At 48.1% G+C, this 25,266-nt stretch overlaps 13 protein-coding genes across 13 annotated transcripts; 9 read left to right on the forward strand and 4 right to left on the reverse strand.

Moving 5' to 3' along the window:
• Positions 1-273: 273 nt before the first annotated feature.
• On the forward strand, positions 274-1,896 carry PICMEDRAFT_58090 (hypothetical protein; the record flags this gene model as incomplete). The annotated part of the gene is made up of 1 exon (XM_019163280.1): positions 274-1,896. The coding sequence occupies one exon, from the start codon at positions 274-276 to the stop codon at positions 1,894-1,896; it is 1,623 nt and encodes a 540-aa protein (XP_019018794.1).
• Positions 1,897-2,285: 389 nt separating this feature from the next.
• On the forward strand, positions 2,286-4,625 carry PICMEDRAFT_10652 (hypothetical protein; the record flags this gene model as incomplete). The annotated part of the gene is made up of 1 exon (XM_019159703.1): positions 2,286-4,625. The coding sequence occupies one exon, from the start codon at positions 2,286-2,288 to the stop codon at positions 4,623-4,625; it is 2,340 nt and encodes a 779-aa protein (XP_019018795.1).
• Positions 4,626-5,104: 479 nt separating this feature from the next.
• Positions 5,105-6,464, forward strand: PICMEDRAFT_71726 (hypothetical protein; the record flags this gene model as incomplete). Its single annotated transcript, XM_019163992.1, has 2 exons — positions 5,105-5,135; positions 5,236-6,464. 2 exons carry the CDS (start codon positions 5,105-5,107, stop codon positions 6,462-6,464), a joined length of 1,260 nt encoding a protein of 419 aa, XP_019018796.1.
• Positions 6,465-6,657: 193 nt separating this feature from the next.
• Positions 6,658-7,866, reverse strand: PICMEDRAFT_26121 (hypothetical protein; the record flags this gene model as incomplete). Its single annotated transcript, XM_019162433.1, has 1 exon — positions 6,658-7,866. A coding segment is annotated over one exon (1,209 nt), but the record flags the coding sequence as incomplete, so codon positions are not given.
• A 1,731-nt stretch (positions 7,867-9,597) lies between these two features.
• Positions 9,598-10,927, forward strand: PICMEDRAFT_15606 (hypothetical protein). Its single transcript, XM_019160887.1, has one exon. The coding sequence runs from the start codon at positions 9,952-9,954 to the stop codon at positions 10,561-10,563; it is 612 nt and encodes a 203-aa protein (XP_019018798.1). The 5' UTR covers positions 9,598-9,951; the 3' UTR covers positions 10,564-10,927.
• A 201-nt stretch (positions 10,928-11,128) lies between these two features.
• On the forward strand, positions 11,129-11,944 carry PICMEDRAFT_15607 (hypothetical protein). The gene has a single exon (XM_019160888.1). The coding sequence runs from the start codon at positions 11,173-11,175 to the stop codon at positions 11,740-11,742; it is 570 nt and encodes a 189-aa protein (XP_019018799.1). The 5' UTR covers positions 11,129-11,172; the 3' UTR covers positions 11,743-11,944.
• A 228-nt stretch (positions 11,945-12,172) lies between these two features.
• Positions 12,173-14,366, forward strand: PICMEDRAFT_15608 (hypothetical protein). The gene is made up of 3 exons (XM_019160889.1): positions 12,173-12,331; positions 12,576-12,589; positions 13,181-14,366. The coding sequence occupies exons 1-3, from the start codon at positions 12,322-12,324 to the stop codon at positions 14,285-14,287; spliced, it is 1,131 nt and encodes a 376-aa protein (XP_019018800.1). The 5' UTR covers positions 12,173-12,321; the 3' UTR covers positions 14,288-14,366.
• Positions 14,367-16,983: 2,617 nt separating this feature from the next.
• PICMEDRAFT_15609 (hypothetical protein) lies at positions 16,984-17,346 on the forward strand. Its single transcript, XM_019160890.1, has one exon. The coding sequence runs from the start codon at positions 16,998-17,000 to the stop codon at positions 17,235-17,237; it is 240 nt and encodes a 79-aa protein (XP_019018801.1). The 5' UTR covers positions 16,984-16,997; the 3' UTR covers positions 17,238-17,346.
• Positions 17,347-17,762: 416 nt separating this feature from the next.
• On the reverse strand, positions 17,763-18,403 carry PICMEDRAFT_117881 (hypothetical protein). The gene has a single exon (XM_019159843.1). It carries the CDS (start codon positions 18,296-18,298, stop codon positions 17,951-17,953), a length of 348 nt encoding a protein of 115 aa, XP_019018802.1. The 5' UTR covers positions 18,299-18,403; the 3' UTR covers positions 17,763-17,950.
• Positions 18,404-18,896: 493 nt separating this feature from the next.
• On the forward strand, positions 18,897-20,298 carry PICMEDRAFT_117889 (hypothetical protein). The gene is made up of 2 exons (XM_019159844.1): positions 18,897-19,856; positions 20,077-20,298. The coding sequence occupies exons 1-2, from the start codon at positions 19,093-19,095 to the stop codon at positions 20,129-20,131; spliced, it is 819 nt and encodes a 272-aa protein (XP_019018803.1). The 5' UTR covers positions 18,897-19,092; the 3' UTR covers positions 20,132-20,298.
• A 129-nt stretch (positions 20,299-20,427) lies between these two features.
• PICMEDRAFT_15611 (hypothetical protein) lies at positions 20,428-21,097 on the forward strand. The gene has a single exon (XM_019160891.1). The coding sequence runs from the start codon at positions 20,466-20,468 to the stop codon at positions 21,084-21,086; it is 621 nt and encodes a 206-aa protein (XP_019018804.1). The 5' UTR covers positions 20,428-20,465; the 3' UTR covers positions 21,087-21,097.
• A 147-nt stretch (positions 21,098-21,244) lies between these two features.
• Positions 21,245-21,737, reverse strand: PICMEDRAFT_117894 (hypothetical protein; the record flags this gene model as incomplete). Its single annotated transcript, XM_019159845.1, has 1 exon — positions 21,245-21,737. A coding segment is annotated over exon 1 (356 nt), but the record flags the coding sequence as incomplete, so codon positions are not given.
• Positions 21,738-24,068: 2,331 nt separating this feature from the next.
• Positions 24,069-25,175, reverse strand: PICMEDRAFT_21861 (hypothetical protein; the record flags this gene model as incomplete). Its single annotated transcript, XM_019162227.1, has 1 exon — positions 24,069-25,175. A coding segment is annotated over one exon (1,107 nt), but the record flags the coding sequence as incomplete, so codon positions are not given.
• Between the last annotated feature and the right edge of the window lie 91 nt (positions 25,176-25,266).

The raw sequence follows: 25,266 nt of genomic DNA on the forward strand, positions 1-25,266 counted from the left end.
CGCAGGGCACGGGCCGCCGGGTGGAGGCCGCGGCGCCAGCGATGGAGGAGTTTTTCTTTGGCCTGTTCGACCGGCTCGACTGGCAAACCGACGCCTGGCTGGGGTTTGCCCCGGCTATCTTTAGAGCCATGTACGCATAGATAGAGACCCGCCCGGGAGAGCATATAGTTGTGTATACGTGTATGGTGTGGTCCGTACCGGTTCAACCAGTTGATACATAGCCACAGACACACACAACGCATCCTAGACGAAGAACAGGACATAGCCGACAGAATGAAGAACGGGCTGTCTAGACTGGAGAACGTGTTGACGAGACACATGCGTGCTGCGCTACAGCGGACGTTCACGGCGGACCAGATTCGCTACCTGTCGTTTGGCATGTCGTTGGTGACGTGTTTGCTCGACGCCAACGTGTCGGTCTTCTCGCTGTACACGCCGGCGTTCATTGCCGGCCTGAACTACACCCAGGTGTCGATCAACATCATTTCCGGGGCGATGCTGCTCGGGCTCTACCTCACGCTCCCACTGCTCGGCTACTTTGCCGACGCCCACGGCCCCGTGCTCTTGGCGCTGATCGGCCTGCTTGTGTCGCCGGGGTACTTCCTGGCCTGGAAGGTCTACGAGGCCCGTGCCGGCGAGTGGTGGATGGCTGTGGCCTTCTTCCTCATCGGCACGGGCACTTCCAGCGCCTACTTTTGCAGCTTGCTCACGTGTGCCCGCGTGTTCCCCGACCGCAAGGGCCTCAGCATCTCGCTGCCTGTGTCATGCTACGGGCTCAGTGCGTTTCTGCTAGCGTGGCTGCTCACGTGGGACGTCTTTGTGGACCAGGCCACGGGCCAGCTGCACATCCAGCGGGTGTTCCTCTCGCTCACGGCCCTCTACGCCGTCGTGTGTGCGGTGAACTGGGTGAGTAGCGTTGTGGTGAGCCTCGAAAAGGAGATTGTCTTTTCCCGGCTCTTTGAGGAGGAGCGGGCGGAGCGGGCGGAGCGCGCCGCCCAAGCAGACCCGCAGACGGACGCCCCCGCCGGCTACGGGGCCGTGGGCTCTTCCGGGGCGGGGGGCCCTCGCCCTCGCCCCGCGGCCGACGGCGTGGCCCATGGCACCACCACCACCCCCTCCGCCGGCGGCGGCCCCGCCGCGGCCGACGAGGAGGCCGGCCTGCTCGACGCCGGCGTCGTGGACACGGCCACGCATGGGGACCGCTTCCGTGCGTTCCTGCGCGACCCGTCGATGCGGCTCGTGCTGGCAGCCCTCTTCTGTCTCGCGGGCCCGCTCGAGCTGTACATCTCGAACCTGGGCTCGATCCTCAAGAACGCCCCCGGCAGCAGCGGCGACGAGCGCCAGATCTCCACCCAGGTGGCTGTCTTCGCTGTCGCCAGCACGGCCACCCGGCTCAGCATGGGTGTGCTCAGCGACGTCCTCAACAGCTGCCGCTCCACGGTGCGCCTCATCTTCGCCGCCGTCGCCCTCACCGCCGCCGGCTTTACGCTCGTCGCCGCCGGCACACGCCACGCCGGCCTCGTCAGCATTGTTCTTGGCACCGCCTACGGCACCGTCTTTACCATGTTCCCCACGCTCGTCGCGACCGTGTGGGGGGTGGAGATCTTCGGCTCCACCTGGGGGCTTTTTCTCGCCGCTCCGGCCGTCGGGTCGATCCTCTTCGGCCTGTTCTACGCCCTCGAGTACGATTCCCACTGTGGCGCCGGCGGCGTAGCCGCCGGCGGGAGCGGGGCTCCGCCCGGGCCACCGGGCGGGGGCTTCTGTCTGCGCACCCCCTTTGCTGTCTTCGCCGTCGTCGCCGTCGCAGGCGGCCTCTGTGTGCAGGCCGGCTGGCACTGCTACTGGCGCCCGCAGCAGGAGGAGGCGGAGGAGCAGCAAAAGAGGGGGTGTCGCTAGCCTCGCCAGCCTCTGCCCGAAAACACCCCCGCCCGGGGCTGTTGCCGGCACCGCCCGGGCGCCATTGTTGCGGACCGTCGGGGGACGATGACCGCGGGGCGAGTGGGATAGGTGGGCCTGCGCAGGCCAGCGTGGGCCTACACGAGCGAGAGAAGCTGGAGTACTTGCAGCAGCAGACAAGGGGCGGGCTATTGTCTCGTGTGTCGCTGTATCGGTCGCTGTGCCGTGCGTATGACGTGCGTGCGGGTCAGCCATATATATGTGTATATATATAGTTGTGCGAGCCCCGTCTTCCCGCCGCTGCTACAGCCACGTCTTGAAACAAGCGCTTGGCACCTGTTGGTCGGTGTGTGTGATACCAAATACCGTTGCAGCTTCAAGCCAAACAGATGTTCAGGTCTGGCTCTCCGCTGACGCTCGACCTCAAGCACAAGACGGCGTCCCGGTCGGCGTCGCCGACCGGACCGTCGCTGGGGAGACACAGCGGCACGCCGGCGTACCAGGACGTGCGGCTGCACTCCACACACAAGAACGTGATCCTCGTGAAGGGCTCGCCAAACGAGTCCGATCCGGTCGCCATCTCCGGGCAGGTTGTGTTCAGCTTGCTTGCAACAACGTGCGTCTCGTCCATCTCGCTCAACCTCCGCGGCACCTACAACGTCCACTTTGTGGAGAACTTCCAGGCCAGCAACGGCAAGGTCATCGCCACCTGCCCCTTTCTCGACAGCGTGGACGTGCTCAACTGCACGTGGGACAACCTGCTCACGTCCTCGCAGGGACGGGTCGTCAACTCGAGGGCAGTTCCGGCCACGCCCGCCGTGTCTGCGTCGAAGACGTCGTCGTCCTCGGCCACCCCCACATCCTCCAAGGGCCTCTCCATCTTGCCCCGCAACTTCCGCAGCAGCCAGCTTCTCCACAACTTCAGCAGCTGCAGAACCATCCGCTACAACACAGACATCCGGCTCGGCACCACCCCTTTCGCCGGCGTCGACACCGAGAACACCGTTTTCGAGCTCCCGCCAGGGAACTACTCCTTCCCCTTCCACATCACTCTTCCTGGCTCCATTCCGGAGACCGTCGAGTCCATGAAGAGCGTCAGCATCGTGTACCGCTTTGAGAGCAAGATTAACGCGCTGGACCCGGCGAAGACGGCAGGCAGCAGCGACGATGGTACCACGTTCACTGCCCACAAGTATGTGCGGGTTATCCGAACACTTTCCTCCTTACAGCTAGCACTGAACGAAGACTTCTTGGCTGAAAATTCCTGGGCATGCAAGCTCCAGTACAAAATCAGGATTCCAAGGAAACTTGTCCCCGTCGGCTCGATGCTGAAGATCTATCTGTTGATCATTCCCATCATGAAGCAGTTGAAGCTAGGCAAGATTACCGTCCAGATTGCGCAGTACCTGAAGTTTCACTCATCCAAGCCGAACGAGTTTGGCGAAAAAACCTTTACAGACGAGAAAATTGTGTACCAAAAGTCCCTACCAGTTGTGCCCCACTCCCATTTGCCGCAGGATGTGTGGGCCTTGGAGGCCCGCTTGCCCACGTCAGACATGTTGAAAAACTGCTCCCCAGATGTGGAAACAGCCTCCCATTTGATATCGGTGAAACACAAGCTGATCATCTTCATCAATTTAGTCAATCCGGACGGCCACATCTCCCAGATCAAGTCGAAGATTCCATTTGGATTTTACATCAAGCCGAACAGTAGGATCTACGGTAAAAACGTCGAGATCAACAAAGACACAGGGACCGTCGCCTTTGCTACCGGCAAGAGTCTTGTCTTCGATGTCGATAGCGACAACAACAACATCAGTGCAGGCGAAGATGGCGACATTCCCGAGCTCATTGTGAGTATGTGCGACGAACTTAACCCAGACTCCTTTCTATTCAAAGATAACCCAAATGCCGACGAGATTGATGCCGCCATCGCTGACACACCCTCGCCATCGCCGGCCCTCATGATCCCGCAGTTGTCCGAAAATCCAAACAACTGCTCCACCAGATGCGAGGTTCCTCCAAGTTACACCGAGAGCGCCAACGACGCCGTCTTTGAACCCAACATGTGGTCAGAGGGAACCTCTCCGATTCCAGGCACGCCGCGTCTCGAGACCCCGACGTTGGAGGACTTCTCCCCGAGCAGTGGCAGCAGCTCCAGGCTCTTCAAGATCGCCGAAGACGTTCCTTGCTACCGCAAGGTCTACGATGACGACGCATCGAGCATTGGCGAGCCAGCACCACTGTACAGCGAATCCCACAGCCATGCCTCGGCAACCCTCAGGCCACGAGCGTCCTCCTCTTCGTCCTCCGTCCTACGCAGCTCCATGGAGAAACGTCACATGAAAACCGTCTCGGCAAGCCTCCCGTCCTCGAGACCAGTGTCTCCGCTCGTGTCGGTTTCGTCCACCGCCTTCAGCCTGAGACGGCCTCCGAGCAACACTTTACTAAATAGCAACACTACGTCTTCCAGAAACAACAACAGCAGCAGCGGGAACAACCCACCGCCGGGTTGGCTAGACGCGTGCGACGTTGCCGCTAGGGATTCCTACAACGAAGACAACAGCCCTAGCAGCAACGACGGCAGCAAAGATTCTGGTGAGAACCCAATAGTCAGCAGACACCAGACGCCTCGGGGCCAGTTGGACCGTTCTGGCCTCACCTCATGCTTCTCCAGCGGTATGCTCTCCTCTTCCAGCAGCAGCGAACTCGACCTCATCGGAGTCTGAATTCCCGTTTCCCTCTTATGCCCCACTTCTTTCCTCCTCTCTTTTCTATAGTTACAATTATCTCCGCTAGCATACCCCACCCATCCCCGGAAAAACTCCGGCTCCCGTCCGTCCCTTCGGTCCAATCTTCCGAGGCCCTCCCCTCGTTTCCCGCGTTTCGGGCTCCGCGGCCAACGGCAACAAACAACTGCCGGAAAAACCTCCCTGCCTCGCCTCTTCGGTTCTCTGCCTCGCGGCAGAGGCAGAGGTTCCAACCGCGTTGCGCAGGCTCCAGCAACGCTCAGCGCCTGCAGCTGGCTGGGTTCTGTTTACCTTCCCAATGCGAGGCCTGATATATCTCTCTTTCTCCACGTTGCACGTTGCGTTATTGGTGCACAAACCTAACACCTGTACGGTATTCTTTGGCCCTTCCCGCTCTCTGACGCGGAAACCACAGACCACAGAATCTATATCCTAGCCCCATAACAGAACCAAACACAATGTCTTCAGACTTATTCAGAGTAATCGGTGGTAAGTTTTCTCTTTTCGTAACGAAAAAGACACCTGTCCGAATGCCACGAGATACTAACCACAGACCGACCGACACGATTCCTGACGGTTGTATTCACAGGCCCACAAAACTATGCTTGGGGTAAACTAGGGTCCTCTTCCGCGGTGGCAAGATTCGCACACGCAAATGACCCAGAACACGTCAGCATCGACGAGTCGCTGCCTTACGCCGAACTATGGATGGGAACACATCCAAAGGTTCCCACCACGCTCTACTCCAGCGGCGAAAAATTGGCCGATGTGATTTCTTCCAACCCAGAAAAGTACTTGGGTCCTAAGATCATCGCCAAGTTCGGGTCCAAGACAGAACTCCCATTTCTTTTCAAGGTGCTATCTATCGAAAAGGTTTTGTCCATCCAGGCACACCCTGATAAGAAATTGGCTGGCCAGCTTCACAAATCCGACCCAAAGAACTACCCGGATGACAACCACAAGCCTGAAATGGCTGTCGCCCTTACAGACTTTGAAGCGTTCTGCGGTTTCAAGCCTCTCTCCTTGATCAAGGAGCACTTGGAAAAAATTCCGGAATTCAGTAAACTGGTCGGGGCCGACATCACTCAAGAGTACATTAGCTCTCCTTCAAAGGCAACATTGCAAAAGGTCTTCTCCAAGGTGATGAATGCAGAGGAAGACGTTGTTGCCAAGTACGCCGGAGAACTTCTTGAAAGAACAAAGTCCCAGCCTGAAGCGTTTGGTGCAACCCTTGCGGATTTGATCCAACGTCTTGACGTCCAATTTCCGGGTGATGTTGGTCTTTTTTGTGGTTGCTTGATGCTCAACCACTGCATCTTGAAGAGCGGTGAAGCAATGTTCTTGCAAGCCTGCGAGCCTCACGCGTATATCTCTGGTGATATCATGGAATGTATGGCTGCTTCTGATAACGTTATCCGTGCTGGATTCACCCCTAAGTTCAAGGATGTTGCAGTTCTTGTCGACAGCTTAACGTATTCCACGAACAATGTCGAAGAACAAAAACTCACCCCTGCTCCATTTGCTCGTGGTTCCGGTGATGCAACATTTGCACTTTACGACCCACCTATCGATGAGTTTTCTGTTTTGCAAATTGAATTTAAGTCCTCAGGTAAGGCTCAAATGAAAGGCGTCGATGGTCCTTCCATTTTGATTGTTAGCGAAGGTACAGGAAAGCTCTTCATCAAGGGTGAAGAAAGCTCCTCTACTCTCGATGCATTCGAAGGTGGTGTTTACTTCATCGCACCTGATGCTGAGGTTGAAATTGTCAACACTTCAGGTAAACCATTTACACTATATAGAGCTTATTGTGAAGCTTGAGTTTCTCTTCATACATTCCTATAAAAATAACACTATCATTCATGCTATTGGCCTGATGTTCTATTCGATTTCTCTATTCATTTATTTTTCATTTTTCGTTGAAATTTATTTCTATCTATGTAGTATTAATATTATGCAAGATAAGTAAAAAGCTGTTAAATTAACATTATGCAAAGTTGGTTTGGTGAGCTGCTCTTTCGCTCAGAAACCGTCTATAATCCACATCCCCTCCATCGTTTTCATCATCAGAGGCTTGTAACCAAACGTTAATATCATTAAAGATTCTGTTACTCACCTCTAAATCTAACTGTGTTTGAACATCCTTCATCAGTCTATCCAAGTTTTCGCATGCTTCAATCAAAACTTTATGTTTGTAGCTCAATCTACGCCTTTTCCATTGAACTATATCCCGGACATCATTCAGCGAAACGCCACGGATCTCCAATACAGAGAGCGACTCCATCAGTCCTGCCTTTAAAACTCGACAAATACCTACATCGGATAATTTCCAACAATAGTTAAGGCTTAGTCGTTCTAGCCGTGAACCGCAATGTAGGGCTAATTCCCAAACAGCCCAGTCTGAGATTCCGCAACCAGCCAATCCAATGGTACGAATTTGGCAATGCTTTGCAATCATACCGATTGAGACATCGGAAATCAACTCACCACGAGTGTGCCTACCACAATTTAACATTTCCAATCTAGGACAATTGAGTGCAATAAAATATATTGATGCATCAGTAATTTGATCACATGCACGGATATCAAGATGCATCAACTCTGGGGCTCTAGAAACAAGAAGTTTCAAGTGATCGTCAGTTAATGATCTACATCCAGGAAGTGCCAGCTTCTTTAAAGAATGTGATATGAAACTGATTGGGGGTAGGATTGCTGGACAAATATAAAACTCCAACCAATTAAGGCGACGAGATGATACTTGTGATGCAAACACATCCATCACAGATTGCGGTGATTTGATCTTATGCAATACCAAGGAAAATGGTTCTGGGGTATTGATATCGGATGTGCAAATTGATGAAGTGAAATTTTCAAATTGAGAATCGGACTTAAAGAAAAGATTCTCGTTCAAGATGGAAAGCATAGTAAAGTACCATTTCTTATTAACGAATAGGCAATTGTATAAGTTTGGATTCTTCTTCATCTCTGTGGATGAAAATTCTGAATTTGGTCTTCCATTGGTACTTGAAAATGAGCTCATTGTGGTGCTCGAGACAGTCCTATTCCAGACTCTTTTCCCACGTTCTTCACCATATATCATTAATGAGTGATTGTAGGATAAGGGAGGACGGCGACTTAGTTTTGGCTCAACTGGAATCTTGTCCGTGTAATCATGTGCTACATGGCGTAAAATGATTTCTAGAATTTCCGGTATTTCGAAAATCTTATGGCTTTGCTGATTATGTCTACTACCGGTAGAGTGAACAGTTGAGCTGAATGATGCAAGTGTAGGCAAATCGTTAATGAGCTGAATATCATTTTCACTATCGTATATATCATCATACTCGACATCATTGTTTACGTCTTGTAGTATATCTCTGTTCAGGTAACCTCCAAAATTGAACTTGAATTTAGGTACTTTTTTTCCAACTGAAGCAGGCGATGTTTCACAAGATGATGAATTATAGGTGTTGTTTGCTGAAAACTGGAAGGAAGAATCTCTTGTGTCTGAATTTGAAGAATGCGAAAAGCAACTAGTATCAAAGTCTTCACTTTCATTTTCACTGCTTTCGATAGGACTTGATGGTGGAGACACAAGGTTGTTGACGGAAAAATTTTCGGACTTCAATGACTCTATGGGTGACGATAGAGTTGAAGATGATGGGCTACTGTGAAGCTTGTGCAGCGATGCAAGGGATATTGAAGAAGGGCTTCTTTTCAATGATCTCAGACGCCTTCTGAACCGACCCACGCATGTTGATGATGATGATGATGATGATGTCGAAGATAGTTTTTTTGCTTCATCTAGACGCCCTGTTGGTGCCGGTGATGGTTTATTGAGCAAGCTCTGGGAACGATTGATGGATGAATTAGCTGGAATCACCATTTGAGTCGGGGTGAACACTCTATAACTGAGGGACGTTGCTCTCTTGAGAGGTCTTGACTTTTGCGATTCAGAAGAGATCTTTCTTGTACGCCCCAGTAACGAGGAGGAAGAAGCTGATTTTTCCAGACATGATCTTGAATTTCCCGTTCTTACTCTGTCGTTGATCAAATTGTTGTGGTTATTGCTCCTGCTGCTCATTAGGATAATTTTCTTTTCGATTAGCTGGTAGCTTCTTGCTGTTAGGTTCAAAGGAATGACTTAAGTTAGAAATGTGATTGGGGTTAGACAATTTGAGTTGTAATAAGTAGCGAATTGTATGGACATTAAGGGTGAAACTCTCAAAGTACGATTAGAATGAGACGCCCAGAGAATGACGATTTTGCTGAATGGAAATGGAGAAGTTAGCGGAGTAAATGCCAGGACGGTAAAAAAGTAGTAAGCTAGAGCTTTTAGTAATCCAGCTCGATATCAGTATAGTTTCAAAAAATAGATGAAACTGCAGAATTGAAATAATTGGAAATTAAAGTTTTAAACGAAAGACGGACACAAGAAGTGAATTTTGTGGTATACGGGAAGAGATGAAATGAAATCAGGCCTGGTTTGGATTGATGTGAAAAGTAACTGCAGCTCAATTACTTTTCAAGATGAATTAGCAGGCACCCAGGGTATAACAGGTACTGGCTGTTATGTTTGCTTTACAGAGCACGGAAGACCACAGTAGAAACACAAGTCTAGATCTCTACGCTATGAGACAGAAAATGAAGAGGGAAACAGACTAACAATATATAAAGAACCACACTGAGCATCGGATTGCTTCTGCTGGCCCACTGCACTTCTCGAATGGGACGTTCCAGGGTTCTGTGCAACCTGGAGTAGGGCCAGGGGCTGGAATATCATGGTGGAAAAACATGTCAGCCCAGCCACCTTCCCCTTTAGGCCATTTTCAGGCCCAGGAACTTTGGCCGAGAAAAAAATCTGAGACACTGCATTGTAAGGGGGCAATATAGAGCTGTACAAATGCCGGTCTGGTACAAGAGAGCATCTCCGTGAGGCGATTCTGGTGCAGTATACACCATCACCGTATCCCGTATATAGAACCGAGTGTGTATATGTGGATGTATGTGCGCCCCCAGGGAAGCCAAGCTCTAGCTGGAAATGGCAATGGGCTCTTGCCGCTGTGGGCCTGGACGAGTACGCAGGCAGTGTAGGGGTGTAGGGTATAGAAATTCGCACTGTGCTGTGAATGTGAGGGAAGAAGGCAACAACGAGTCGCACACATGCTGGCTGGCATTATCACGCAGCTTAGAGAGTTGTTTGGAGGAGCCAGGGGTTCAGTAAGGAGAAGAGGGGTAGTCAAGGTACTGTTCTGGGCAGGAGAGATAGCAGCATCGACCAAGGCAGCGACTAGACAACTGACGAGAGATGAACAACGACTACGACTATCTATTTAAGCTATTGTTGATTGGTGACTCCGGTGTGGGTAAGTCGTGTTTGTTGCTCAGATTTGCTGAGAACACATATACACAAGACTACATTTCCACCATCGGTGTCGACTTCAAAATTAGAACCATAGAGTTAGACGGAAAGACTATAAAGTTACAAATCTGGGACACCGCTGGACAGGAGAGATTCAGAACGATCACATCTTCGTACTACAGAGGTGCACATGGTATCATCATTGTTTACGATGTGACAGACCAGGAGTCTTTCAATAACGTCAACCAATGGCTACAGGAGATTGACAGATATGCCACCAGTAGTGTCCAAAAGCTCTTGGTTGGTAACAAGTGCGATTTGACAGACAAGAAGGTTGTGGATTATGCGGTTGCCAAGGAGTTTGCCGACTCGAGAGGCATTCAATTGTTAGAGACATCTGCTGCCGACTCCACTAATGTTGAACAGGCGTTCATTCTCATGTCTAAGCAAATCAAAGATCAGATGGCGAACGCACAACCTGCAGCAAACGCAAGCAATAAACCAAACGTTAATCTAGCAGGTACTGCGGTTAATTCTCAACAAGGAGGTTGTTGTTAAGAAACTTTCGATATCTTTTTTTTTGTCTCTCCCCACCATTTAAGTAGCTACAGCTTTAATCAATGATAGTTATAAGAATGCTGTATGCATAACCCGAAAATCACATTACTCAGATTTCCCCTTCTCTTGAAAGGGGAGTGTTTTGCGCACAGGTGCTTTGCTTTACTTTCTCTTTCTACGTTGATGGCTGGTAATCTAATGCGTGTGTGGGTGTGTCTCTCAAATTTTCTTTCCTTCTAGTTTTCTTCCTTTCTACTTAGGTCATTATTCTATTGACAGGTAATTTAATATAATTCTATAAACACAATTAGTGCTTCGATGCAGATCTATACATATCTAAGTACTCTTTTACAGATAACGATCTATGTATTTCTAATAATAAGCACTTTATTGTGTAACTGCAAAAAATATCCCATAAGACAGGGTACTGCAAACGGTATCGTACTTTGATCAAGCCGTGTGCCCAATCGAGTTCTCGCTGAATGGAAAAAAACGTTGATTGTAAAGGAACGTCACATTCCTCCACCATCCCGTTGATTTGTGCCCGTTCTATTCCCTTTGAGGATGTAGGAACCCTGACAGACAAAAAACAAGTACCGGGGCAAGAGTATGGCTGGTGCAGCAGACAAGAAACAGGCGCAAAGAAACACGGAAACGCTTTCCTCCGTGCATAGATTGTCTTTCATCGTGAATGTGTTTGCAGTGCTATGCATTTTTGTGCTCAAAAGACCAAGAAGCGGGAAGCTATACTTCCTGCTTTTCTCCCTGCCATCGCTGTTCTGTGAGTACACTGTTGAGAAGGTGGGCAGACCCCGTTACACAACGAACTCCGATGGGTATAAGGTGTTGATGAAGGCCGGCGAGGACTTGCAGCAGGCCGGGCTCACGGAGTACATGTTTGATGTCATCTACTTGACATTGGTTATCGACGTTTTGATGTGTCTCTTCGGCAGCATGAAGGTATGGTGGGTTTTACTGGTCATACCGGGGTTTGCTGGCTGGAAGCTGAAGGGCCTTGTGGGTACAGTGCTGGGAATGTTTATGCCGGGGCTTGGGGGCAGCAGAAAGAGCGGTTCAGAGGCTGCTTCTGCGGACGCCGAGGGGGACAGCGCAGGCAAGAGCAAGAGACAGATCAAGCTGGAGAAACGTGGCGCCAAGCAAAAGGTCAGATATCGTTAGTTTCGTTGTAGTCGTTGTATCGAGTATCCATCCATCTAGATCTCTATCTATTTGATCAATCCACATTCTGCTTACGTAAGTGGACACAGCGTTCAAAGCCTCAGACCCAAGGCTTGCGCTCCTCCTACGGTTCGCGCTCTGTCTCCCCTCTTGCTCACATGCCGGTGCACGGGTTCACATATCACTGCTGCGCGAGTGCCGCTGCCGCCGAAAACCGCCGCCGCCGCCGCCGCCGCCGCCAGCAGCAGCAGCACGCGGAGGCTTGCTCGAAAGGGCCCGAGGGAGAATGGTAAATAGCTGAGGGTGAGGGTGGTGGATCGAGTGGCTCGAGTGGCCAGCGTGGATCGAAGATAAATTGGGCAACCGGGTCTGTCTGTTTTGTTGCAGTTGCGAGGGAAGCGAGGGATGCGAGCACGCTTTGCCCTTGAGCACTCCTTTTGCCCACCTGTTCTCTTTTTCTTGTCTGAGCTCTGGTGTCTCTTCCCTGTTACACTGGTGTTTAGGGTCGTTTGGTTAGTGTATTCTGCTCAACACAGATCTCTTATTCACTTAGTTGTTTGATTGTTATAGTATTCAAAAATGGACGGCGGTACGTATGCACCCAAAAGACACTGTTGCGTGGAGGGAGAAAACGTTGAGCCCTTTCATTTTGTTCATGATGGCGAATCGGCAGGGTTGTGTGCCCTTTGTGGTCAATTGTGTTGGCCTTGGAGGCGACGGCAGGCCAGATCAGTAATTGATTGACAAAGGGGAAGGCAGCCGGAACGTTGATCTTCCGACACGGGCAACGTAATTTATGTTAATGCTTACCAGTTTACTAACACCTGCTATAGAAGACGTTGCTGCTGTAAGTAACATTACACAACTAGTACAAGGATCGGTGGATAGGGACTCTTCTGCAGACCCAATTGAGTGCTGACATAGAAGAGTGTCTTTTTCCCGACACCATTAATTCCCCAGCATGTGATTTGATCCGGGTTGGTTTGATTGCATTTCATCGTTGTTTTTTGTCAAAGGCTTTGTTTTCCCTTATTATGTGATTTGGGTGCGTATTCCCCACTGGTGCACTAGTAATTTCTAGATTTTTGAATTTTCTCGATTTTCTTGGGAATCCAAAATTTGGCGGAGCACAGAATTAACTACGCATCCGGAAAAAAACGAAATTCGCTACTTCCTAGGGACAGTTAGGAAAATACTCAAGTATCACGCACGATAACTGGATCAATGCCTGTGATACCAATGAATCTTACATGATGAACAACGATGACAATAACTAGTACAATGATTAGAAATGCATCATTGTTGCTTTCTATCTTGTTGTTTCCGGCCATCATATCGAACGCACCTGGGATCAAAGGATTCAACTTGCATCTTCTCTAATAGAACTTGAAATACTAACCAATTCATTGTTTCCCCTCTCCCTTATTTTCTACTACAGTTAGTTATTGATAATGGTTCCGGTATGTGTAAAGCCGGTTTCGCCGGTGATGACGCTCCAAGAGCTGTTTTCCCATCTATCGTCGGTAGACCAAGACATCAAGGTATCATGGTTGGTATGGGTCAAAAGGATTCCTATGTTGGAGATGAAGCTCAATCCAAGAGAGGTATTTTGACCTTGAGATACCCAATTGAACATGGTATCGTCACCAACTGGGATGACATGGAAAAGATCTGGCATCACACCTTCTACAACGAATTGAGAGTTGCTCCAGAAGAGCACCCAGTTCTTTTAACTGAAGCTCCAATGAACCCTAAGTCTAACAGAGAGAAGATGACTCAGATCATGTTTGAAACTTTCAATGTTCCAGCATTCTACGTTTCCATTCAAGCTGTCTTGTCCTTATACTCTTCTGGTAGAACTACCGGTATTGTCTTGGACTCTGGTGATGGTGTTACTCACGTTGTTCCAATCTACGCTGGTTTCTCCTTACCTCATGCTATCTTGAGAATTGATTTGGCTGGTAGAGACTTAACTGACTACTTGATGAAGATCTTGTCTGAAAGAGGTTACACTTTCTCTACTACTGCTGAAAGAGAAATTGTCAGAGATATTAAAGAAAAATTATGTTACGTTGCCCTAGATTACGATCAAGAGTTACAAACTGCATCTCAATCCTCTGCAATTGAAAAGTCTTACGAATTACCAGATGGTCAAGTCATCACCATTGGTAACGAAAGATTCAGAGCTCCAGAAGCTTTGTTCCATCCTTCTGTTCTTGGTTTAGAAGCTGCTGGTATCGACCAAACTACTTACAACTCTATCATGAAGTGTGATGTTGATGTCAGAAAGGAATTATACGGTAACATTGTCATGTCCGGCGGTACCACCATGTTCCCAGGTATTGCTGAAAGAATGCAAAAGGAAATCACTGCTTTGGCTCCATCTTCTATGAAGGTGAAGATCATTGCACCACCAGAGAGAAAGTACTCTGTCTGGATCGGTGGTTCTATCTTGGCTTCCTTGTCCACTTTCCAACAAATGTGGATTTCCAAGCAAGAATACGACGAATCTGGACCATCCATTGTTCACCACAAGTGTTTCTAAGGATGCTGATGATTCATATGATGCTGCTGATTTTTTTAGATTTGTAGTAAATATTATACTTAAGTTATATTATATGTACTAAATTTTCATTATTATTATTATTATTATTATTATTATTATTATTATTACTGTTATTATTAATACTATAATTTTTGTTACTGCCCCCGTCGTCCCCACTAGATCACTTACTAGCTTCAGTCTGCCGCTACCATTCCATCACCAGACGCAATGCAAGTAATTAGACCTAAAGGGTAGTGGCAAGGCTGCCTTCTTCCCACAGGAGGAAAGATGACTTCAAGGCTGTGTGTGGGGCAGTGAATCGGGAAAAAATGTGGTGATGATAGAATTACCCGATTGGGTTAGATTCAATATTTGATTTCTACAGAAACAGATTTTTGATGTGATTTTTAACACGACTGGTGGCAAAGAGGAGACTAGTGGTAATATGATATCGGAGTGTAGAAGATAGCAATAATCATTTAAGTAGGGGACGACTTTTCTGCATCTTCGTTCTGGTTCTTTCCACTCTCTTTTTTTCCTGTCTTTTTCTTTTCAATTCTACCCCTTTTAGAATTTTACTTGTCGGTGTGTCAGCTGTAGCAAGACCATTGTATTGCGAAAACTGTCAAACAAAAGAAAACTTTCTCAGTTTACGCGTAGCTACTTGTTGATTCCTACCGTGATGCTGTACCAATTTCAGTCTGAGAGAAAAACCCGCAGGTCCCGAAGGTCCGCCAATGGGAGATTTGGGCAGATGACGGTCAAAATGGAAAACGCAATTGCAAATAGTTGCTGGGGAGCAGATGGAGATGACAGCCGCAAAAAAGGTGGCGTTGCTGAAGGCAACAGAACCACTGCTCTTTGCCACCATGGTGGCTCCCGGGATTCGGGAAAATTGAAAGACCATGCCACCGTCATCGATGCTAATCCGATTGACGATATTCTCGCTTCCAACCCAGATTCGGGTGTTGCCCTTGCTGTAAAGTCTCACCAAAACGTTAAATGTGGCATTGATGCAGACAGTGAAGGCGTAGGAACTGGGGTTGACGATGATGATTTCAATTCTCTGTTCAAAATTCCAAGGTCTCAGTTGATCCATAGCACCCCTAACAACCCCTTCGAAAAATTAAAAAATACTCTTGAGGCTTACGAATATAATGGAATCACTGAAGATCCACTCACAACGCCTAAACTTTATCTTCCATGCCACTCATCGGCAGATTATCCTTCTTATTGCTATTCTAACGACTATTATGAAGTGTCTTTGGTTTCAAATACTCATGCTTCTCTGATAGACGACCATGAGTCTTTATCCTTGGGAAGGGAGATAACAACTTCGGTAGGTGGCTATAATGAAGAAGATGAGGACGAAGATGAAGAAAATCATGAATGTGAAGATGGTAGGGGATTTTGCTGCACCAAATCCGAGTCTATCTTTTCAAGAAACACTTCTTTTGACTCTACCCTTTCCTCTCAATATTTTGCTCCTTCTGAACCAACATTTTCTAGTATCGAATCTCCTAGCTCTATTGATTCTGATTTAGTCGACTCTCTTTATGACTTCCCAACATATACTTATGAACCGAATCCAATTTTTAAAAGCAGTCACCAAAAGGAAGCTCACACTTGTCACCAATTAGTAGAAGAAGCTGAATTGAACAAAACCAAGCTGCTATCAACGAATTTCTCACTATCTCCGACTCCAATCAATATAATGCACGATGATGAGGACCATCTGTTTGGTGTGAAGCTTGAAATTCCATCATTGCTGAGTTTGACAAACAGTAATCAAATACAAAGTTACGTTTGTACCCTTGAAAATACAATAGATGACGAGAATAACCTGAGTAAAGCAATATTTCCAGCTAAGCCTTTCGCCCATGAACAAAATATTGCTACAAATTTGAAAATGGAAACAGTTGTGAAAGCAGAAAAAAGAAAAGATGAGGAAGCACTAGAGAAAGGGAATGGAAAAGATGAGTGCTATCGAGCAGGTAAAGGTATTAGTAGTTTTACTGCTACTGTGTTTGATACCAAGGATGGTGTATTTTCAATTGCTAAGGAAACAGCACACATTTCTGAACAGTGCAACCATTCTAATGATGATTGCAAAGGCGGTTGTGGTGTTGGTAAAGTAGATAATAAAGTTTCACCTGAAAAAGGGAAAAAACTAGGGAAGCTTGTCTTTTTAGAAGAAAACAATAATTTCAGAGATGATATTGGAAACGGGAATGGGATTAGAAAAGGTGGGAGTGGAAAGGGGAAAAAAGGTAATACTGTAGCCAGTGGTAGCAAGGTGGGAAAAGGGTCCAAGAGGGGGAGAAAGACAAGGGGTCGACGCCCTTGGACAAAAAGAAAAAACGAAGCCGAGGTGGAAATAGCAACTAGAGGATCGGACACAAATGAAATATCGCAATGCAAGGACAATCTTGGAAGCGCAGCAAACGGAGGAGGCGAGGTGTGTGGAGTTAAGGCTCACCAGGCTGTTACATCCACCGGCGCAGGCGCCGGTGGCGTCATTGCAGTCACGACAACTTCTAGACCCGGCAGGAGAAATAAAAAGAAGAAGCAGCCGACCGTGTTTGTTTGTAAACACTGCGGGAAAGATTTTCCCCGTAAATCCAACCACGATTCCCACATTCGCTTGCATCTTACGGTGAAACCGCATGTGTGCCAGTTCTGCTCAAAGGCGTTCGTGAGACGCTCGGACATGAACCGCCACGAGCGGTCCTTGCATCTGAAGACTACGTTCAAGTGCTTTGGAAAGTGCAACAGGCAGAAGTGGGGCTGTGGCCACCTCTATTCCCGCAAGGACGGCTTGCGTAAGCACTGGAAGAGTGCCCAAGGGCAGGAGTGTTTGCGGGAGTTCATGGTGCTCAACAACCTCACCGAGCACTACCATGAGGTGAAGGACTTGGAGAAGATTATCGAGTTGACGCATTTGTTCTAAATCTCTCGGAGTGCGCAAAAAGTGAGCCAACGCACAAAGGCTGCGAAAGCCAGCTCCTAACTAAGAAAGTAAATAACTAAGTAACTGAGAAAATAAGCATTGCGTGTCGAGATACGGGGCTGGATGTGGGTGTCGGCGAAGGGGGAGGCACCGCTGTCCGAAGGGGAGACAGCTTCGCGGCTTCTGCATGGCGTGCGCTAGCCAATAGGCCAAGGGGCTAGTGTGATACTGCAGGGCCTGGCAGAACGCTGCAGGACGGCTGCAGGAGGCGTCTGGTGCATTGGTCCGACGTGCGTGGTCGGATAATAGCGGCGGCAGATGTGACTCCGCCGCCATGCTGCGTAACTCCGTCGCTGTCGTCGGCGTGGCGCTCTGGGAGACGAGCAGAGGCAACCTAACGATGCTGCCAAAAATGGTCGTTAGCGCAGCGAGCGTTGAACCTGTATTATCTCTGTGTTGTTGCTTGTTCTCTGGCGAACACACCCAGCAATGCCGTAACAACTGCGATCAGCGTGGTACAAAACCTTATCCGGTTGTCCATCCCCTGCGCCCCCAGCACTGTTTGTTACTGTATCACTAAATCCACATCTTCTTCCACCCGCCCGGGTCGATCTGCCGCCGAGAACCGATCGTCTCCAGCTGGAGTTGGGCTGCCGCTATAACCTGAGTCAGTCACGTGGCCCGCCAACTGTGGCTCACTTCCACCAAATAAGCTATGTTTTCCTGTGCTGCCCCTCTTGTCTCCCTCTCCAAGCCAGGTACGGTGTCGCTGGCGAATGCAGCTTGCCATTCCTTAGTGTGCGTGGGCCTGCCCTCCCATTACTGATTTTGGAAGGCAGCTGCAACGAGCGTCTCTGCCGGACATAAACCCCGATAGTACAAAGCTCGGTCGGCAATAGTGCCGCGGCAAAATCATTCAAAGGTCTTACCGCGGCCCGACGGCCGGTGCAGATCAACCGCTGCCTGCAATTCTCGGCAGCACCATGTTGGGGCCAACCTATTAAGGTAGGTAACTTTTCACTCCGCGTAAGCCGCAGGGCGCGTCCCCGGTTGTCGGTCATCGTCCATGAGCCGCACTCTGTTTCGCGATAGTAGCGTCTGTTATCGCAGAAGCATCTTCCTGCCTAAACAGGCAAGTCTGTTGGAATGAAACTAGTTTCTCATCCGGTTGCAGCATGCAGCTGCAGCCTGCTTCTGCAGGAAATGCATGCTGCACGCCGCAGACGGCTATATTGCTGTGACGTCTGGCAACAGAAGGCCTGTCGAAGGCTTTAGAGCGTCGTCATCGCGCAGCAGCTAATAGAGTTGGCGTACCTGCACATCTTTCTGTGTTGGCCAGCAAGAGACGCAGAGGACGGATGAACCAGGCGAGTCCTGCTCGCCGGCTCCGTCGAACTCGGCTGTTTGTCTAAGGTTCTTGCCGGACCTATACATTTTCCGGGGCAAGATGTCCAGCTATACATACATACATATATATATATAAGGGCCCATGTCCAGGGCCATTCGTTCCCACCAGGGCCCCTTGTCTTTTCCTGTCGGATTCAGGTCCCGTGATTGCAAAAGGATTCTTTCCCAGACTAGATCAGCTTGGCTCAACACGCTAAACTCTGTTCCGCTCTGCCCTTGCCTATACCCACAGCTTCGTCCAAGGACACCATTGGCACTTTCAAAAGCATACCCGATACACTGCGTTCCACAGCCAGCAGCAGCCGCCGCAGTCTGGTGACCTTTGTTACACCCGTTTACAATCGCTTGTCTTCTGCCTGCATTTCTGGTTTACCCAATTGGACCCTTACCCCACTTTCAACGGGAGCAAAGAGTGCAAGAAAAGCAAAAAAATAGCAAAACAATAACAATGGACTTCTCGTTGTCCTCTACAACAACAGTGTCGTTCGACGTCTCAACCAAGCAGTTATCACATTACACTTCGGCCACTCCCGAATCTCTTTTAACAGGCTATAGCGATCCATTGGACCTATCGGAAAGCCCTTTGCTATTCAGCTCGAGCTACGTCCCCAACTCCCCTCTTCCGTCCGCCAGCTCTCCCTCGGTGGCAGACTTGCACTACTCGCACAACATCTCCATCAGCAGCAACAGCTGCATCTGCACTGGCGACGACAGCTGCAACACTGCATGTGACAGACGCCACTATTGCTACAATAGATACAGACAGGATTGCCCGGAGAGCTCCACTCCACATCGAATGAAGAACAAGCAGCACACAGAGAATATGGACAGCCACATGGCATATACCCATTTTGAGACTTCTCCAAAACAGCACTTCAACTATGACAAAAGTTGCTTTGCCAAGGTTTTCTCAGATCAGTTGGTCTCCACCCCAAAACCTTCATTGTTGCAAGCGGAGTACCAGATGCATCAACTGCAAGATCACGGCAAGCTACTATCACCCTCTACCTTGGATGATACAACAGATTTGAACCTCTCTGTGACTGAAGGCGCCATTACAGGATACGGCGCGTTCCTAGAACTTGATTTAAATACAGACCTTGAACCAAGTAGTGAATTTGAAGAGAGCCAACTACCACAGGAGCTACAGGTCTTCCAACAACAGGACCCACATCATCCTTATCAACAGCAACAGCAACAGCAACAGCAACAGCAACAGCAACAGCAACAGCAACAGCAACAGCAACAGCAACAGCAACAGCAACAGCAACAGCAACAGCAACAGCAACAGCAACAGCAACAGCAACAGCAACAGCAACAGCAACAGCAACAGCAACAGCAACAGCAACAGCAACAGCAACAGCAACAGCAACAGCAGCAGACACGACAGCAGCAACAAAAACACTTTCACCACCACCACCGGCGGCATCAGCATCAGCATCAGCAACAACAGAGTCCTCACTTTATACCCACCCAAAAGAGTTTAGATGCCGTTGCAAGCTCGAGGGCCAGACTTGAGCTTGCACAAAGTCACAACAGCCATTCTCTCGTTTCGGAGTATACCAATATTTCAAATGACACATCAGACTTGACCAATATGCTAATGCATAATGACAGTTTGGATACAGATAACGTGCTAGTAACTACTGTGGTGGAGCCAGAGATTCACCCAGGACTACATAAGCATAATATTGGCGTCAGAAGACAACCAGAAATGAGGATCGATATGCGCAGGTTAAACCAGAGGAACACACCAAAGTACCTCATTTACATTTAGAAGACAAGGAGCATTTTATAAAGAAAAAAAGTGAAGGGAGAGAGATGCCTGAACAATTAGAGAACTTCGGCGTCAGTGCACCTCATGTTGCACAGCAAACAAAAACTATCCATCAGCAACGGTCTGAGCTACAAATGAAGGTGGAGGAAGTTTTTGACGAAGCAGCAAAAACAGTGAAAGAAGATAAAAAGATCGAAGGAGATCGTAGAACCCGCAATGACGCTACGGCGTTGTTGTCGGCGACTGAGAATGAAGATGTCATAGAGAAGGCTTCTTTGCCTACAAAAAAGAAGTATCTTTGCAAGAAGTGTATGCGGTCGTTTGATTCGAGCTCAAACCTGACATCTCACGTACGCTGCCATCTCGAAAAGAACGAGCAGATCCGATGCCAGTTCTGCGAGAAGCGTTTTAAGCGACGTAACGACCTTGAGCGCCACAAGTACACCTACCACTTCCAGTTCAAGCTGGCATGCAGCGGCATCGTCGACGGAAGAAGCTGGGGCTGTGGCATGGTCTACTCGAGAAGGGATGCTCTAGTTAAACACTGGAACGGCAGGGGCAAGAAATGCATCACCTCCTTCCAGACGCTGCAGCAGCTGCCTAACAACATAAATCTGAAAGACGTGCGGAAGAAGGCAATGAAAAATCTCACTCAGCCCCGTTGAGCCGGGACAGCCCCGACCTGTGTATTTTTGTATCAACCTATATATTAGATCATTTTGATATCCCTCACTTACCTAACTTTCTCCCAATCTACGTCTTTATCTTCTCACTGCTGCCGGCGTACCGTTTGCAGGCCAAATAAGGATCGAAGCGCGTGTGTGGCATTCTGCAGAACTCCCGGATTTGAATGAAGGTAACACACTTTGCAGCGATCTGCAAGTAATGCGAGTAAATGCGAGGGAACTGAGAAGAGAACTTGAGGGTAATTTGAGAGAAGTTGTTTCGGCAAAAGAGAGCAGTAAAATCTAAAAGAACAACGCCGTTCCGAGGTTTGCCTTTGTATATGCCAAACTGCAGTGGTGAAAGGAGTTTCCGGTTTGGCAGCAAAAGGATTATCCAGAGGGGAGATAGTAGCGTGGGGAAATCAATTGCCATACTTTGGGGCCGGGAGCCTGAGGGAGGAAAAACGGGAGAGGAAGTTGGGCATGAAATTTCTTGCTTTTTGGTATGGCACATTTGAAACACCAAACTGGGACCACGGTGTTACACCATACTCTACTAGTGTAAACTCGTTAACAGACTCTGTAACCGAGTGCTTAATGAAAACTTGGTTTTGACTCGCCATTGTTGGGTGCAGCAGTAGCAATTACAGTGCTGCTATCAAGTGGCAGCTGTCAAGGGTTGGGAGAGAAAAAAGAAGGCATAGTGTACCGGCTAGATATGTTTTGTCAGAGCCAGATCTACTTAGATGTTGTTTGTGGGGTAATGGAAGGAGGAACAAAATTTGAATATGTTTCAGGAACCTCCATTGCATCCTTTTTTGCAGCAAACAGATATCGCTCGCAGTAATGCACAAATGACTGGCCCTGCCCTGCTTGAATACTGCGGCTATTGTCAAAAAGTCCTTGCAGGAGGCAAACTATACAATACTACTCAAAAACTACCTACCACCCTACCACCATTGCAAAAAGTTTCACCGCACATTGTTCTTTCCTGCACAACGGATGAACCAATATTCAGAAATGAATTCTTTCTCTCAGTTTCCAGTTGGTTCTTATTACACCCGCCCACTCTTAAGAGGCTGTCAAGGCTCGTGTTCAGCCTCTACTCATTTGAAAGTTTCAGCACCTATACTAACATGTAGAGCAAAAAAGCCAAGAAAACTTCTCCATCCTCCAAACTAAACTTTCATTGAGCCAGGTCTTCACATTCAGCCTTGTTTTTGAGTAAGTAGATATGCAATGTGTAAGCCAGTGGAGATAACTATATTATCACTAAATTGAACTGCTGTCTATCTTATTACTTAACAAAATATATAGCAACGCATAGTTGGAATAGATTGTTAACACGTTTTGGCTATATTTTTCTCTCCTTTGTTACTCTACGAACATGCAGAGCAAAGCCACAAAAAATTCTCCATCCTCCAAGCTAAACTTTCATCAAGCCAGGTATTTACATTCAGCTTTGTTTTTGAGTAAGCAGCTATGCAATGTATGAGCCAGTGAAGATAACTATATCATCACTACCTAACCATAGACAAACCCGCTGAACTTTAAGAACGGAGAGAAAGTCAACCTTCTGGGGTTTTGATTAGAACTTTGCTAGGGCTTGTAATAACACCTTTAAACAGTTTAGTTTTTCATTTGGATTAGTGGCTCTAAGATTTTAGTTTCTGTAGTACAGTAAGATTTGATGTATTCCGTATGAAACTAAGCCTAAGCCCTACGCAGGCATTGATAAAAGGAAATTAAGATCTGATATCTTTTTGCATGAGCTCTGTCCCGGTAAATCCGTCTAAAAGGGTAAAAAAACAAATTCTTTTCTTCACAAGCCTTCTTACTTCAATACCAATTCAAATCACTAGCTGCAATTTATTTTTTTAATACTCCTTTTGTAATAGCTACCGAGAACCTTTCATGTTGAATACATTGTAATTTCGGCGAACTACTTTGTTAGGGGGGACAAATATTTGTGTGTGCAAAGGGGATCTAGTATTTAGTGTGGAACAGTAATCCGCAATCTCTTTAAGTTCTGCTTTTGATGTTGAGTTGATTAAAGAGAAATCGGTGAGCTTAATCAGCAAAGGAAGATAAATATGCAAACTTATTGGGGCAGTGACACGGTTAGCTTTATCCAGTCTATTATTTGTTTTTGGCTCCAGCGTTCGATGCATGAATTGCTGTTGTTCAAAAAAAGCAGCTTCTTTCAGACGGCTGATCCTATGACTTTAAAATATTGTTACATACCAAACTATGAAGCAACTTCAAAAAGCCTCTAATAATAGAAAACGAGCATGCCGCGGGAACTAATTTAATGTGCCTTGGGCCAAAGAATATCAATTATCATGGAAAACATCCCATTCGAAAACTTGCTAGTATATCAGGATGTAGGCGCCTTACATTCAAAAAGTTGACACTATTTTAGTTCACATCGTAGAAGAATGGATAAGCTCTTCAGCAATAAATTTTTATTGCTTTGAAAATTGATAGAAAAAGGTAAAGTTTGCATTTACAGAACTTTTCTGTCTAAAAGCGTGGATATGCAGCTATGCAAGAATGGTTGCTAACTATACAGTTGAAGAGAAAATACATATATGCAAACTACAAATCCTAGAAAGTTTTTTGGGCCTCCTCTTGCCTTCTTGAAACTCTCCCTCTTCACACCTTTAGCGAACTTCTGCCGCTGCTGGTGCTTGCACCGTTCATATTCCGGGCCGAACTAGCGTGGCTACCATAACCTTTGTCAAGGTCTCCAGTGTCATCATCGTCTTGCAGGTCTCCATCGTCGTCGACATTGTCATTCAAAGATTGCCCTAGGACGCTGAATTGCAAGTCGCTTTCGTCGCTGTTTTGACCGATGGCAGTATCTGTGCTAATGGTGCTATGATCCGCAGCAGAAAAAATGCTACCATTGGCAGCAGCCGCTGAAGATCCTTTCCCGGCCAGAGCTTCTTTCTCCTCCTCGTCGGTGACCTTCTTCTTGTTGACCCACTTTTTCATAAAAGAGGTAAGTATGCCTGCGGTGAAAACCTGTTCGGCTTGGTACAATACCAACGGAACTAAAAGCTGGCCTAGATAAGGGTTGTTGTTGCCGTATTGCGATGTGACTAGGGAAACACCCAAAGCAGCAGTCTTCGCTGGGCCACACAAGAGGATCGTGACTGTGTCCTTCTTCGAGTAGAAAAACGGACGGAACAGCCAGTAGTTGATTCTGTAAACCCTGGAGCTGTTCTCATCAGGTTTGTGTGGGAACAACTTGAGAACAAACCACGGCCGTGCGTAAAAAAAGCAAACTAAAGTAAAGAAGAGATAAATTCCCAGGTTGAAGAAGCATATCATTATGATGGAAGAATGGGACACGGAGGTAAAAGCGTTTTGTCGGAATGCGGTACAGAAGGAGGACCACATGATCAACAACAAACAGAAGGTACCCACCTTGTTCAACATGAAGAACCGCAGGCACCACTTTACCTGCTTCGGAATAATATTTTGGACAACCTGGCCAACAAACATCGGGACGAAGACGGACAAGCCAATCTGCATCATGACGTGTCTGTAGACGGAACTGACGCTTGTGCCGTTAGCAGGGTTGGCAAACTGCCACGTGCCTGAAAGGTACATCTGGGAGAGTGCCGGGGTAACAAAAGCACCAAGCATGTTACCGATGATGACCTCGCAGAGACAGAGGGCGACGTTACCGTCAGCCTGCCGGGTCATGACCACGTTCGAAGAGACCGTTGTTGGACACGTGTGGGTGACAATCAACCCGGCCAACATCCACTCCGAGATCTCCCCGTTGTGGGCGGCCTTGATGCCGCAGCAGATGCCAAACACAATCGCCGAGGTGATCAAGAAACTCATCACCAACACGGAGACGTGGGCATGGATGTTGCTCATGTTGAGCAAAAGCTCCTTGGTCGAGATCGAGAGCCCCGAGATGAAGAAAATGAGTGCCACCGCCCAGTAGTCGATTTCCACACCTTCTGTGGCATGTGGGAACGAGTGGGAAAGGGCGATGAACGAGGCAAGCCCGATGAAGAACCACTTCTTGACAAGGTAGTCAAATACCCGCTTCAGCACCCGGTGCACCTTCTCCGGCAACACCTTCTGCAACCCTCTGTCAAACTGTGAAAAAGCCCATGCTACAGGGTGCCCGATGTTGTGGTTGTCCGTGAACGTCCTA

This window comes from Pichia membranifaciens (assembly GCF_001661235.1).
Source record: "Pichia membranifaciens NRRL Y-2026 unplaced genomic scaffold PICMEscaffold_2, whole genome shotgun sequence".
Taxonomy (NCBI): Eukaryota; Fungi; Ascomycota; class Pichiomycetes; order Pichiales; family Pichiaceae; genus Pichia; species Pichia membranifaciens.

What these genes read in the sequence shown, in the direction of transcription:
- PICMEDRAFT_15606 (XM_019160887.1), top strand. Translation starts at nt 9,952, where the DNA reads ATGAACAACGACTACGACTATCTATTTAAGCTATTGTTGATTGGTGAC.
- PICMEDRAFT_15607 (XM_019160888.1), top strand. Translation starts at nt 11,173, where the DNA reads ATGGCTGGTGCAGCAGACAAGAAACAGGCGCAAAGAAACACGGAAACG.
- PICMEDRAFT_15609 (XM_019160890.1), top strand. Translation starts at nt 16,998, where the DNA reads ATGAACCGCCACGAGCGGTCCTTGCATCTGAAGACTACGTTCAAGTGC.
- PICMEDRAFT_117881 (XM_019159843.1), bottom strand. Translation starts at nt 18,298, where the DNA reads ATGACCGACAACCGGGGACGCGCCCTGCGGCTTACGCGGAGTGAAAAG.
- PICMEDRAFT_117889 (XM_019159844.1), top strand. Translation starts at nt 19,093, where the DNA reads ATGGACTTCTCGTTGTCCTCTACAACAACAGTGTCGTTCGACGTCTCA. An exon ending in CAGCAACAGCAACAGCAACA is followed by an intron (nt 19,857 to 20,076) that starts GCAACAGCAACA and finishes CGGCGGCATCAG; the next exon opens with CATCAGCATCAGCAACAACA.
- PICMEDRAFT_15611 (XM_019160891.1), top strand. Translation starts at nt 20,466, where the DNA reads ATGCCTGAACAATTAGAGAACTTCGGCGTCAGTGCACCTCATGTTGCA.